This window comes from Balaenoptera musculus, chromosome 2, assembly GCF_009873245.2.
Source record: "Balaenoptera musculus isolate JJ_BM4_2016_0621 chromosome 2, mBalMus1.pri.v3, whole genome shotgun sequence".
NCBI lineage: Eukaryota > Metazoa > Chordata > Mammalia > Artiodactyla > Balaenopteridae > Balaenoptera > Balaenoptera musculus.
Window position 1 is genome coordinate 129,781,008 of NC_045786.1, and position 14,982 is coordinate 129,795,989.

The 14,982-nt window shown below is 46.1% G+C and overlaps 1 protein-coding gene across 5 annotated transcripts in view; it reads left to right on the forward strand.

The window, feature by feature from the left end:
- The first annotated feature begins 2,401 nt into the window (after nucleotides 1-2,401).
- The window catches only part of SAMD4A (sterile alpha motif domain containing 4A), a 224,967-nt gene continuing 212,386 nt past the window's right edge, over nucleotides 2,402-14,982 (forward strand). Inside the window, exons 1-2 of one of the 5 annotated variants that reach the window (XM_036841284.1) lie at nucleotides 2,402-2,651; nucleotides 3,867-4,504. In XM_036841284.1, the coding sequence (XP_036697179.1) occupies nucleotides 4,309-4,504 (196 nt within the window). In that variant the 5' untranslated portion in view covers nucleotides 2,402-2,651; nucleotides 3,867-4,308. Of the gene's footprint in view, nucleotides 2,652-3,866; nucleotides 4,505-14,982 lie in introns of those variants that run through there. The other 4 variants (XM_036841286.1, XM_036841285.1, XM_036841287.1 and 1 more) reach the window with 4 other exon arrangements.

Genomic DNA, 14,982 nt, shown 5'->3' on the forward strand with positions numbered 1-14,982 from the left:
GGCCCAGTTGCTCCGCGGCATGTGGGATCTTCCCAGACCAGGGCTCGAACCCGTGTCCCCTGCACTAGCAGGCAGACTCTCAACCACTGCGCCACCAGGGAAGCCCCGCCACTTCTTAATTATCCATAAAAACTGGGTAAAGGTTCGAATAGGAAAGTCCATATTTAAGACAAAAATATATATTTAGTTGATAGTATTACTTTCCTTCCTTCAGTCCTGACTTCACTCTGTGAGGAATAGTGAAGCAGCATCACTGGGTTTTATCTCCACTCCCTTTCCAGTCAGGGAAAAGGCCCAGAGGTGAGGGAAATCACAAGTATTGTGAACCCACAAAAACAAGGCAGGCTGGCAACTCATGAGTCATGCTCCTCTTTGTATTTTTTAAAAAATAGCTCAAAAATTAGCTAAATCAAGATCATTTCTTAGGTCACAGGCTGCTGTAAGAAGTACACTTTTCCAGTAGGTGGCAGTATTTTCTTTCTTCAGTTTAAGCAGAATTCAATTTGCCTCAAGGTTTTGTTGTTTTCGTTTCTTAGTTTTACTATTCGCTTAGTAAACTGCAGGTGACAATAAATAAGTTAATGAAACTGATTTTTTTTTCACTTTCTTTTAAAAAATCACTCTTGGAGGCTTCCAAAATCCCCAGGTGGGGAACTTCTGCTTTGGCTGCAGTTGATAGCAAGGTATATACTGAGATAGACCATGCTCTAAACCTTCTCCCCATTTCTTGATAGAAGTTATTACTAAGTACTAGCTAATGATAATAATGTTTTGGAGAAAATATTTCAAGATTTCCTGCCTCTGTAATAATAAAACAAAACAAAATTAAAACACTGAATCTAGAATTGTTTTTAGGGCAAAATATTCATTAAATTATGCAGATACCTTTCCTGGCTGGTTAATGATGAGCTTAAGAAAATTATTCACACACCCTATTTTAATGGTAACACCTACATTTTTGCAGCTCCACAAGACCTTTCAATACTCCAACAGATGGTTAGGTGCTGTCACATGTCTCACAGGAACTAAGCGGTGCAGAAACTAGGTTTGAGGACGGAAGGAAGAAATGATTGAAAATCCAGGAACATATGCTGGAGTTAAAGAAGGAAGTGGTAAATCAGTGGAATAATATCTCAGATACTTTATCTTCAGAAATACTGTATTAGCCAGAGTAGGGAAGGCAGGATTTGAAGCATAGGTTTCACTAATTTATCAGAAGTACTCTTATAAAGAGTATTTCTCCTCAAGTTGCTGGAGAAATGTTCCAGGTCTCACTGTTCACTGAAAACACAGAGACAGCCTGGATTTGGTCATCAAGTCCTCCTGTGAATATTCGATTACTATTAGAAGGCACAGCGATTGTTACGTTTTAGGGTATTTTTAACCAATCCTTTACTTTCGAGACTACCCGAGGGCACTTTCCCAGCCCTCCCTTAACTGCTTGGCCTCGGCGCTGCACCTCCACCCCCAGCCTCTTGTGCGCGGCGAAGACCTCTGAAGCCCCCTGCCGGCCTCGTGCACTCTGCAGGGCCAGATAAAGGCTGCCCAGCCCGGCGACTCAGACGCGCTGACAGGTGGCCTCGCCCGCCTCCCTGCCGCCTGGGGCGGCGCTCCTCTCCGCTCCAGGCCCGCAGCCGGAGCCGCAGCCGCAGCCCGGACGCCAGGTGTAGCTCCCCGGCTGGCCCCAGAAGTCAGGCGGCTTCCCCAGGGGAGAGAAAGGCCGGAGAGGGGTGTGGGGCTAGCCGCGAGGCCGCCCACAGGAGCAAAGGGCATCCAAGGTCCGACCCGGGCGAGGGGTGAGCAGCCCGGGAACTTCTCGCGCTCCTCGGACCCGGGCCGTCCAGCGTCCAGGCACTTCCAGCACTGCGTACCGCCCCTCGGCCTCCTCCGCCCTTCGCGTCCTCGGCCCCCGGAACCCGTCCACGCTTCCAGCGCCCTTGACCCCAGGTCTCTGTCACCCCCGGGCCCCAGCTGGGCCGAGGGGTCACCCGAGTCGGGGAACCACATTCCCAAGGACGAGGAGCCGGTGGCAGCACCGTCCCCACTCAAGCGCTCTTTGGGTCCCCTCCGGCCCGCACTCCGGCGTCTCGAGCACCCCGGCCCCTCCGGAACACGCAGGCAGCAGAGGGCAGGCATTCACTTGGACCCCTCCCCTTCCCCAAACTTCTTCCCTCCGCCCGGCCGTTCCTCCAACCCGACCCCTCTGCGCCATCCGGCTCCTCCCTCTCCGCTCCCCTCCCCTTTTCTGGTCCCCACTTAGGAATCCGCCCGCCCCCACACCCCCGCCGCAGGCCGGGCCCGGGGATCCTCCCCCGACTCCCCCCGCTTGCCGCCGCTGCCGCCGCCGCCCGGGTTCCTTTCCCCCCCTCTCGGGCGCTCCCTGCCAAGCCCATGATGTAATGGTGTATGTTAATCAGTAGCATGTGGGGAGCTCCGGCTCGGGCGGCTCAGTCCTCCGCGAGCCGACACTGGAGGCAGCAGGAGCGGCGGCGGCGGCGGCCCGGACCCGCAGCGCCGCACTCTCTCAGCGCCGCCCGCTCCGACGGCATGGCCCGCAGCCCGCGCTCCGGGCGCCCCCAACCTCGCTGAGAGCCGCTGCGGTCCCGGACCCGCGCTTGGGGCCGCGAGCCGCCAGGATGAGCCTCTCCCAGGTGAGCGCCCTCTCTCTTTTGCCTCAGGCATGGGGCCCGTGGCTTACTGGGTCCCCTTTCCGGAGGGGAGAAGTTCTGGGAGCCGGGAAGTTCTGAGAGCCGGGAAACAGGGTGCCGGGAGCGAGCCGCCCCTCGCAGGCTGGCTGAGTCGCTGGGCTCTCTTCGCCGCCCGCTGGCTGCCACCCGAACAGGGTTAGGACTGGGGGAGCCCCCGAAACCGAACTTTTCTTCTTTGCGGTCCTTTAGGGGCGTGTGCGGGCGGCGCGGAGCCGCAGTTCCCGCGGAGCCGCCCTGCCCGCCGGGGGAGGCAGTGCTGTAAGCTCGGTTGTCTCCGCGCTCGGCGTTCGCCCGTAGCCGTGCTGCCTTCGGCCTGGGACGCGCGGGCGAGGCGGTGGGCCGGACAGACCCGCCCGTAGGCGGCGGCAGCGGGGGCAGGATGCCTACAGCACACACACGCGTACACACTCACATACACACAGACGCACACGCACGCACACATCTGATCGCTCAGGGCGAAGCAGGCCCTCGGAGCCCTCCCGGGTGGGCTGGAGCGGCGCGGCGCGGGGTAGCCGGGGCTCCGGCTGCGCCTCCGCCCGCTGGACGCTGAGCTTTGGGTGGGGAGAGTTTATTTTTGTCTCGAGCTGTTGCCGCGGCTGCTCACGGCCTAAATCCAGAGGGGCGCCTGGCGGTGGAGATGCTGGCTGTTGCTGTAGATGGAGCTGCAGCCGTTCGGCTGCTTCTCCGGGAGGAGGAGGTGGCGAAGGAGGAGGAGGGAGAGGAGGAGGAGGAGGAGGAAGGAACTCGGGCTGCTGCTGCCTCCGCCTCTGCTTTGCATTAGCCCCCACCCCCACCCCCGCGCCCCTCCGCAGCCGCATTGCAAGTTTTCTGCGCGAGAAAGATCTGTTGCTGGTGCGGGCGTTTGCAGGCACAGTCCCCGAGGCCACCCCGGGTGGGGTGTGTGGGGAGCACTAGCGGTTCGCAGCGGCAGCAACAGGGAGCCGGGCGGTCTCCTCACGCACCTGGGAAGGAGGCTTCTTGCCTTTCCCAGAACGGGAATAGCTCCTCTCCAGCATCCGGCTGCGGAGGGGGCGGCCGGAATTTGGGGGACCAAACCCCCCCGCGGGGCGCCCCCCTCCACCCCCTCTAATGCACTCGTTTCCCGGGCGCGCTCCCTCGCTGGCCGAGGTCTCACTGCAGCCTTTTCTCTCCTTCCAGTGGTGATCGCCACTCGGGAATGCGGGTGTGAAGGGTCCGAGCTGCCGCCCAGCGGGGGAGAGACCCCGGGACGCCGGAAATCACCATCCCGAAGCTGCGAGAAGAAGGCGGGGGGAAAGAGAGCATTCTTCAGTTGGTGTGCCTTGTGGGGAAAAAAATTTTTTTTTAATCGTAATTTTAAAAAAAAACAACAAAAAACATTTCCGTGCTACTGTCTGTCATCATCTCTGGGGAAATCAGCCAGAACCACCAGAACGTAACTGAAACCAGACGAGAGAGGCAGGAGCCGAGGCAGTACCTGCAGCGTCCGGGCACCAGAGCCACCTTGGAACGGGAACGCGTCTCCGGCGGCCGCTGGGCTGCGGCTCCGCCAAACTTTGGGGCGGGCGGGGCGGGCTGGGGCTCGGAGGGGGCTTTGTAGACCGAGGGCCGCCCCCTAACCATGATGTTTCGCGACCAGGTCGGGGTGCTGGCGGGCTGGTTTAAGGGCTGGAACGAGTGCGAGCAGACTGTTGCGCTGCTGTCGCTGCTCAAGCGCGTGAGCCAGACCCAGGCCCGCTTCCTCCAGCTCTGCCTGGAGCACTCGCTGGCCGACTGCACCGAGCTGCACGTCCTCGAAGGCGAGGCCAACAGTCCCGGTAAGTGCGCGGCCGCCGCCGTCCCGCTGTCCTGTCCACCGCCCCCCCCCCCGCCCCTTCCCAGCCTCGGGCCTGGCCCCGCCCCCCGACCGCTGGTCCGTGGCGACAGAACCTCGAGGCCTCTGGATCCTTGGCGTCTCCCGCCACCGGCCCCCCGCCCCAGGCCCTGCCACCCACTAACCTCCGCTGGCCGCTTCGTTTTTTTGCCCACTGTCAACTCCCTCAGTCCATTCCGTGTGGTAGCTACGGTAGCATGAATGATTGATTTTTCTCTCATGCAGTTTCCTGGGAAATAAGTAAGTCAGGTCACGTAGAGTCTGGATTTTCTGGGCTCTTCCCCCCCACCACCCCCTTTCTTCTTCTCTTGGGCAACGTGGCTCTCTGGATTTCAGCAACACATGAAGAAGCCTGGGACTGCCCTTCAGAAGACAAGCTTTGATGAGGCTGTATGAGGAATACATGAAAATCCAATTTTATTATTCATTTTTCCCCACGGATATTCCAATTTTAGAGGTCTGTCTTCAGAATAATTTGTAGGTGATGCTATAGACTATTAAAATATTTGCAGTTCGTATACTACGTGGCTATACTTAACTATCACGACAGTATTTATATTGATATACATCTTGTGGAAAGGGTCTCATAGGGAGCAGGCATGAATCAGGGTCCTTAATGCTTTTGTCAGGAAACTTTACTGAACATAACAGAATTGTTTCCTATTACCCTGCTAGTGTATTTACAGACACCTCGACTAGCATAGAAAGTGAATGTACTGAAAGGTTCAGCAGTTTGCTGTTTGCTAGCATGGGTGGTGACAGACTGAAATTATATCTGGGCCTGAGGGTGGGAGGTGAGGATGGGGGATGGGGAAAGGTCTGTTGGTTGTAATTTTGGATGGGGAAAATTCTTTAGTTCATGCTGCAGCAGGAGGGTGAACAGAGCCCCCAGTGTTTACACAGAGAAAAGAATGCAGGGTCCTCTTCCAGCTGTTCCATGTTAGAGCCGCCAGCCTGCAAGACTCAGCAGAGGGCTGGGCTGCCATCTGATGGCAGGGTCCAGTCCAGGGCAGCAGGGCCTGGGAGACACGAAAGTGAGCGTGCCGGCAGGGCAGCAAGGGGAGGGCTGGCCTGCTTCTCACTCCTCCTCCCTGGTGTGGTGCTCATGGTGCTGCAAGCACTAGGATGGGATGTTTCCATATATAGAATCATAGGCTGGCAGTGACTGCTGGAAATCCTCAGTCCTTTTCCTGACCAGAGAGGACTGCACCCAGAGGATCTGGTGCTGCCTAGTATGGTGGGCCATCCTGAGGGAGATCCCACAGGTCCCACTGGGATTCAGCCTGAGCCTAACAGCCCACCCTGTTGGTTACTCACCAGGGTGGCAGTGGCAGGGCCCCCTTCCCTTTCAGTTCTGTGTTTATAAATAGCTGAAGGGCCAGTCTCCTTCATAAGGGTGTGGAAACATAACTAGGATAACTGATGACCTGCTCTCTTTACTTCCATTCTTCTTTTTTTTTTTTTTTTTAATATTTATTTATTTATTTATTTGGCTGCGCCGGGTCTTAGTTGCCTCACAGGGGATCTTTGTTGCTGCGTGCGGGATCTTATTTAGTTGTGGCATGCGGGATCTAGTTCCCTGACCAGGGATCGAACCCCGCCCCCCTGCACTGGGAGCTTGGAGTCTTAACCACTGGACCATCAGGAAGTCCCTCTTTACTTCCATTCTTAATGTGACAGGGTAGCCTGGATCACCTGCTTGATTTTGCTTTTACAGGTTTGACAAGCAAGGTTATATAAACTTTTGTGTTTTATAGAATGCACAGAATTTAAGTACAGTGATTTATGTTGAATGCTTGACCTCATTGCTTGTAGGGGCTGTTTAAAACAATGATAATTAATCCTTAGGTTACTCAAATGTTAGAGTAACATTTTTTCCCTTTAAGTAAAGGAGAAGACTTTTCCCAACATAGCAGCCATCCGTTTAGTAAGTGAAGCCATTAGATGTATGGAATTAAGAAGAAGTTGCTTAGCTTAAAAATCTTTTAATTTAATAAACCAAGAAACAAATTGACCTTCTGTGAGTTTAAAAACATCATTTGGTTATTTTTCCCCTCAAAAATCTTTTTTAACCATACTTATTTGTGTAAGCTGCCTACCTGTTCATGATGCTAAATGCTGTAGATATATGAAACCATAACCATTATGTAAGATAGGGACCATTTTCCAGTTTCTGGATTAATCTTTCAACCTGGATATTTTGCTTCCTTGGAAACTTTGCACTTGTTTTGTTATGTGGCCAGGACAGAAATTTATTAGTGAGGTCATGTGATGGTTTGGTTTACTTCTGCATTAAGGGATCATAAGGAACATCAAGATTTGTCGTAGAATGCCTGTCTGGGGCACAGCTCTCTTACGTATCTGGAACCTAGCCAAGAACCAGGAAAGGGGCAAAAACGCCTACTCAGCATTGGAATAGATGGCGTAAAGTCTGGGAGAATACTTCAGATGCTCTTTCAGAACTTACTCTTACTTTAGATAACAATCCTAACTTTTTTTATCTGAAAAATGATCCATAGAATATATGGAGTAGCACATTTAGAATGGGGTGAGGAGTTGCTGTAACCAGTGGTGAAAAGTGACCCCTGACAGCTTGACAACTAGGAAAGAAACAGAAAAATTATAACTTTAGATACGAGAGTTGGGAACAAAAGCCCTGAAGGTTTGGGAATATTAAGATAGGAACCCTCAATCAGACTTGCAGACATTACTTTGTAATAACATAAATCCATAATTGCTATTTACCATTAATGAGAGTGAACTACCAAAAAAGATAAATTTTAAAATACACTCTTTGAGAAGAGAGGGAAATATGCCATAAACATTGGAAATATTAACACTCAAGGTAATTAACCTCCAGAGCTCTTTTGGCATGTGAAGCTATTACCCATTCAGAAAACTAGGCTGTTTAGAATGACTCATTCCTTGGCTGGCTGAGGTTTCCTATACCAAAATCTTCATGTGTGACTTACTTTATTTTGTAATCATCAATTAAACAAACACATATTTCTTCTGGTGTTCAGAGATTTTAAAACTTGGTGCATGAGAAAGAAATTCATATCTGGGGCTTGACCTCAGTATAACAACAAAAAAAATACTAATAGTGCAAACTTGGCTCTGTTTTCTACAGGACTAACTTTAAATAGATAATCCTTCACATTAAACATGGTTTATTTGAGATCCATGGGATATATTTTGATACTAACTTTTTGTTCTCTTAAATTTAGCATTTATTGAGATTCTAGTGGTTCACTGGTTCATCCTTTGCCTCAGGTTCGTGGTCATCTGAGATCCAAAGAACATGGTTGAGTTAGTCCTTATGGATTTGTGTGTGTGTTGTGTGTGTGTGTGTGTTTCACTCCAGATTTGGTCAGTGGGTACTGGTCATGATCAGATCTCTAAAGTAGAGGCTTGTTTCCAGAACTCTCATAACCTTAGATACGTGCCCTTCAGCTACCAGCCCAGGTTAACATTGAGATTTCTGGCCAGTCTCAGTTTGTAGCTGTCTGTTTTTGGTGCTAAAATGTCATTTGATACCTAAAAATGGAACCCGCTGACTTTACTTGGAAATCTTCAAAGAAAAATGGATTGTGTGGCACTAGTTTAGGGCTTTTGTCATTTGAACTTGAAATATTTTTTCCAATGGAGATAGTGTAATAAATGGAGGTTCACAAGTGAATCCACAAATTTATTAATTCACAAAACAGTGCATATTTTGTGGGGAAATTGCGTATGTTTGTAGTAAATAAATGGCAAAGAGATTGTTACTCTATTTGTAATTAAATACAAGTGAAAGGATTATCTGAAATGGTGGTGTTAAAGGCAAAATTAATTGTGGAGATTAAAAAGGGCTTGTGGGTATATTTACTCTCATTAGAGGGCAAAGATGTGGGTCCTATGATTTTATGATTTTTGGTTTCCATGGTATAGGTATGCCATACCTTAGTTGATTTTTTAGATCATAAACTGAGTAAAAGGAAAGCAGAAGAGTATAGGCTTTCCTGATGATATTTCCTGGATAAGATCTTGTTTGTAGTTCTTTCTTTCGCTTTTTCTTTTTTTTTTTTTTAACATCTTTATTGTAGTATAATTGCTTTACAATGGTGTATTAGTTTCTGCTTTATAACAAAGTGAATCAGCTATACATATACATATATCCCCATATCTCCTCCCTCTTGTGTCTCCCTCCTACCCTCACCATCCCACCCCTCTAGGTGGTCACAAAGCACCGAGCTGATCTCCCTGTGCTATGCGGCTGCTTCCCACTAGCTATCTATTTTACATTTGGTAGTGTATATATGCCCATGCGACTCTCACTTTGTCCCACCTAACCCTTCCCCCTCCCAGTGTCCTCAAGTCCATTCTCTACGTCTGCGTCTTTATACCTCTCCTGCCCCTAGGTTCTACAGACCCATTTTTTTACGCTAGATTCCATATGTATGTGTTAGCATACTGTATTTGTTTTTCTCTTTCTGACTTACTTCACTCTGTATGACAGACTCCAGGTCCATCCACCTCACTACAAATAACTCAATTTTGTTTCTTTTTATGGCTGAGTAATATTCCATTGTATATATGTGCCACATCTTCTTTATCCATTCGTCAGTGGACACTTAGGTTGCTTCCATGTCCTGGCTGTTGTAAATAAGCTGCAATGAACATTGTGGTACATGACTCTTTTTGAATTATGGTTTTCTCAGGGTATATGCCCAGTAGTGGGATTGCTGGATCAAATGGTAGTTCTATTTTTAGTTTCTTAAGGAACCTCCATACTGTTCTCCGTAGTGGTTGTATCAATTTACATTCCCACCAACAGTGCAAGAAGGTTCCCTTTTCTCCACACCCTCTCCAGCATTTATGGTTTGTAGATTTTTTGATGATGGCCATTCTGACTATGTGAGGAGATACCTCACTGTAGTTTTGATTTGCATTTCTGTAATGATTAGTGATGTTGAGCATCCTTTCATGTGTTTGTTGGCAATCTGTATATCTTCTTTGGAGAAATGTCTATTTAAGTTTTCTGCCCATTTTTGGATTGGGTTGTTTGTTCTTTTGATATTGAGCTGCATGAGCTGTTTGTAAATTTTTTCTTTCTCAGGATTGCTTTGGCTATTTGGGGTCTTTTGTGTTTCCATACAAATTGTGAAATTTTTTTTCTAGTTCTGTGAAAAATGCCAGTGGTAGTTTGATACGGATTGCATTGAATCTGTAGATTGCTTTGGGTAGTGTAGTCATTTTCACAATGTTGATTCTTCCAATCCAAGAACATGGTATATCTCTCCATCTATTTGTATCATCTTTAATTTCTTTCATCAGTGTCTTATAGTTTTCTGCATACAGGTCTTTTGTCTCCTTAGGTAGGTTTATTTCTAGGTATTTTATTCTTTTTGTTGCAATGGTAAATGGGAGTGTTTCCTTAATTTCTCTCTCACATTTTTCATCGTTAGTGTATAGGAATGCAAGAGATTTCTGTGCATTAATTTTGTATCCTGCAACTTTACCAAATTCATTGATTAGCTTTAGTAGTTTTCTGGTAGCATCTTTAGGTTTCTCTATGTATAGTGTCATGTCATCTGCAAACAGTGACAGCTTTACTTCTTCTTTTCCTATTAGGATTCCTTTTATTTCTTTTTCTTCTCTGATTGCTGTGTCTAAAACTTCCAAAACTATTTTGAATAATAGTGGTGAGAGTGGACAACCTTGTCTTGTTCCTGATCTTACAGGAAATGGTTTCGGTTTTTCATCATTGAGAATGATGTTGGCTGTGGGTTTGTCATATATGGCCTTTATTATGTTGAGGTAAGTTCCCTCTATGCCTACTTTCTGGAGGGTTTTTATCATAAATGGGTGTTGAAGTTTGTCGAAAGCTTTTTCTGCATCTGTTGAGATGATCATATGGTTTATCTCCTTCAATTTGTTAATATGGTTTATCACATTGATTGATTTGCATATATTGAAGAATCCTTGCATTCCTGGGATAAACTCCACTTGATCATGGTGTATGATCCTTTTAATGTGCTGTTGGATTCTGTTGCTAATGTTTTGTTGAGGATATTTGCATCTATGTTCATTAGTGATATTAGCATGTAGTTTTCTTTCTTTGTGACATCTTTGTCTGGTTTTGATATCAGGGTGATGGTGGCCTCATAGAATGAGTTTGGAAGTGTTCCTCCCTCTGCTATACTTTGGAAGAGTTTGAGAAGGATAGGTGTTAGCTCTTCTTTAAATGTTTGATATAATTCGCCTGTGAAGCCATCTGATCCTGGGCTTATGTTTGTTGGAAGATTTTTAATCACAGTCTGAATTTCAGTGCTTGTGATTGGTCTGTTTATATTTTCTATTTCTTCCTGGTTCAGTCTCGGAAGGTTGTGCTTCTCTAAGAATTTGTCCATTTCTTCTTGGTTGTCCATTTTATTGGCATATAGTTGCTTGTAGTAATCTCTCATGATCTTTGGTATTTCTGCAGTGTCAATTGTTACTTCTCCTTTTTCATTTCTAATTCTATTGATTTGAGTCTGCTCCCTTGTTTTCCTGATGAGCCTGGCTAATGGTTTATCAATTTTGTTTATCTTATCAAAGAACAAGCTTTTAGTTTTATTGATCTTTGCTATTGTTTCCTTCATTTCTTTTTCATTTATTTCTGATCTGATCTTTATGGTTTCTTTCATTCAGCTAACTTTGGGGTTTTTTTTCCATCTTTCTCTAATTGCTTTAGGTGTAAGATTAGGTTGTTTATTTGAGATGTTTCTTGTTTCTTGAGGTAGGATTGTATTGCTATAAACTTCCCTCTTAGAACTGCTTTTGCTGCATCCCATAGGTTTTGGGTCCTCGTGTTTTCCTTGTCATTTGTTTCTAGGTGTTTTTTGATTTCCTCTTTGATTTCTTTAGTGATCTCTTGGTTATTAAGTAGTATATTGTTTAGCCTCCATGTGTTTGTATTTTTTACAGATTCTTTCCTTTAATTGATATCTAGTCTCATAGCGTTGTGGTCAGAAAAGATATTTGATACAATTTCGGTTTTCTTATATTTACCAAGGCTTGATTTGTGACCCAAGATATGATCTATCCTGGAGAATGTTCCATGAGCCCTTGAGAAGAAAGTATGTTCTGTTGTTTTTGGATGGAATGTCCTATAAATATCAATTAAGTCCATCTTGTTTCATGTATCATTTAAAGTTTCTGTTTCCTTATTTATTTTCATTTTGGATGATCTGTCCATTGGTAAAAGTGGGAGGTTAAAGTCCACTAGTATGATTGTGTTACTGTCGATTTCCCCTTTTATGGCTGTTAGCATTTGCCTTATGTATTGAGGTGCTCCTGTGTTGGGTGCCTAAATATTTACAATTGTTATATCTTCTTCTTGGATTGACCCCTTGATCATTTTGTAGTGTTCTTCTTTGTCTCTTGTAATAGTCTTTATTTTAAAGTCTATTTTTTCTGATATGAGAGTTGCTACTCCAGCTTTCTTTTGATTTCAATTTGCATGGAATATCTTTTTCCATCCCCTCACTTTCAATCTGTATGTGTCCCTAAGTCTGAAGTGGGTCTCTTGTAGACAGCATATATATGGGTCTTTGGGTTTGTTATTGTAGGTCTTTTCCTTTTCTTGAGTTTCCTGCCTAGAGAAGTTCCTTTAGCATTTGTTGTAAAGCTGGTTTGATGGTGCTGAATTCTCTTAGCTTTTGCTTGTCTGTAAAGGTTTTACATCTGAATGAGATCCTTGCTGGGTAGAGTAATATTGCTTGTAGTTTTTTCCCTTTCATCACTTTAAATATGTCCTGTCACTCCCTTCTGGCTTGCAGAGTTTCTGCTGAAAGATCAGCTGTTAACCTTATGGGGATTCCCTTGTATGTTATTTGTTGTTTTTCCATTGCTGCTTTTAATATTTTTTCTTTGTATTTAATTTTTGATAGTTTGATATGTGTCTTGGTGTGTTTCTCCTTGGATTTATCCTGTATGGGACTCTCTGTGCTTCCTGGACTAGATTGACTATTTCCTTTCCTATATTAGGGAAGTTTTCAACTATAATCTCTTCAAATATTTTCTCAGTCACTTTCTGTTTCTCTTCTTCTTCTGGGACCCCTATAAGTTGAATGTTGGTGCATTTAATGTTGTCCCAGAGGTCTCTGAGACTGTCCTCAATTCTTTTCATTCTTTTTTCTTTATTGTGCTCTGTGGTAGTTATTTCCACTATTTTATCCTCCAGGTCACTTATCCATTCTTCTACCTCAGTTATTCTGCTATTGATTCCTTCTAGAGAATTTTTAATTTCATATATTGTGTTGTTCATCATTGTTTGTTTGCTCTTTAGTTCTTCTAGGTCCAAGATTTTGGATCATCTTTATGATCATTACTCTGAATTCCTTTTCAGGTAGACTGCCTATTTCCTCTTCATTTGTTTGGTCTGCTGGGTTTTTACCTTGCTCCTTCATCTGCTGTGTGTTTCTCTGTCTTCTCATTTTACTTCACTTACTGTGTTTGGGGTCTCCTTTTCACAGGCTGCAGGTTCATAGTTTCCATTGTTTTTGGTGTCTGCCCCCAGTGGCTAAGGTTGGTTCAGTGAGTTGTGTAGCCTTCCTGGTGGAGGGGACTAGTGCCTGTGGTCTGGTGGATGAGGCTGGATCTTGTCTTTCTGGTGGGCAGGACCGCATCCAGTGGTGTGTTTTGGGGTGTTTGTGAACTTATTATGATTTTAGGCAGCCTCTCTGCTAATGGGTGGGATTGTGTTCCTGTCTTGCTAGTTGTTTGGCATAGAGTGTTCAGCACTGTAGCTTGCTGGTCATTGAGTGGAGCTGGGTCTTTGTGTTGAGATGGAGATCTCTGGGAGAGCTTTTGCCGTTTGATATTACATGGAGCTGGGAGGTCTCTGGTGGACCAATGTCCTGAACTCGGCTCTCCCACCTCAGAGGCACAGGCCTGACACCCGGCCATAGCACCAAGACCCTGTCAGCCACACGGCCTTTGCTTTCTTCTGCCAGTTTTCCCCAGGATTCTGCAGGCTCTGGAACGAGTGGGATGTCCCAGCTGATCTTATCCTGGCCACCAGAAGGTCATGAAGAGGCAGAAAAATAGTTTTCCTTCTTCTATTTTTAGTGAGTGCTTGGCCGAGAACCCTTTTTCTCTAGGGCACCTCATAAATGGAAAAGCTTATCCAGGTTAAAAGTTCTTGCTGTGGCCGCTGTAATTCACGATTATCTTAGGTAAGGTTAACCCACTTGTTCGGCCTTAAAACAAAATTTATTCATCTGATGCCTCACGCTGAGCACAGTCTAGCTTCAGTCCGGCCCAGTCTCCTTTCACTTTTTCATTCAACAAACATTTACTGACTGCCTACTACTTTCCCGGCCCTGTGTTATGCAGTGGGAATACAAAGGTAATTTACTGTATTCCAATGCCTGGTGCATGGATACCCAGTGTTGAGTAAATGACTAATACCGTATCACAGGTACAGAAACATAGATATAGGAATAAAAAGGGTAGGGGAGAGGTTCTGGGAGCATTGTGAATGTACAGCTAATTGCCTGGAGGAGTCAGGGAAGCCTCCATTGCAGAGGAGATATATTTGAGTTTTGAAGGGTGAATAGGAGTTGGTTCAGTATGTAAAAAAGATTGTAGAGAGCAGGCTTGAAGGTGTTTTCCAAGCAGAAGAGATAGCATTTATAAAAACATTGTCTTGGGCTTCCCTGGTGGCGCAGTGGTTGAGAATCTGCCTGCTAATGCAGGGGACATGGGTTCGAGCCCTGGTCTGGGAAGATCCCACATGCCGTGGAGCAACTGGGCCCGTGAGCCACAACTGCTGAGCCTGCGCGTCTGGAGCCTGTGCCCTGCAACGGGAGGGGCCGTGATAGTGAGAGGCCTGCGCACCGCGATGAAGAGTGGCCCCCGCACCACGATGAAGAGTGGCCCCCGCTTGCCGCAACTAGAGAAAGCCCTCGCACGAAACGAAGACCCAACACAGCTAAAAATAAATAAATAAATAAATAAATAAATAGAGTAGCTATTAATTAAAAAAAAAAATTGTCTTATGAAAGGGCCTTGTTGTGTGCAAGAAATAATGAGTTCAGAGTGGCTCAAAGTGTGTAGAATGCTGGGATATAAGAGAGAGAAGTTAAAACAGAAGTCGTGTGTGCAGGACTTTGCTAGCTAAGGAATTTGGCTTAATCCTGCAGAGATGATAGAGAACCCAAGAAGACTTTTAGGCAGGGGTGTTCAGAGAATGAGGAGGGAAGAAGAAGGAAGTTAAAAGATCAAAGGGGTGTGTGTGTGTGTGTCTGTGCACACTTTTGGGAAAGCTTTGTAATATATGCATGATTCTCTGAGAGGCAAAAATGGGAGAAATGAGGCAAAGTTTGGTTCAGACAATTTCCATTTTGGCCACATGGTAGCATCATCAGCCCAAGGCAGCTTTGTTGCTCCAGCATT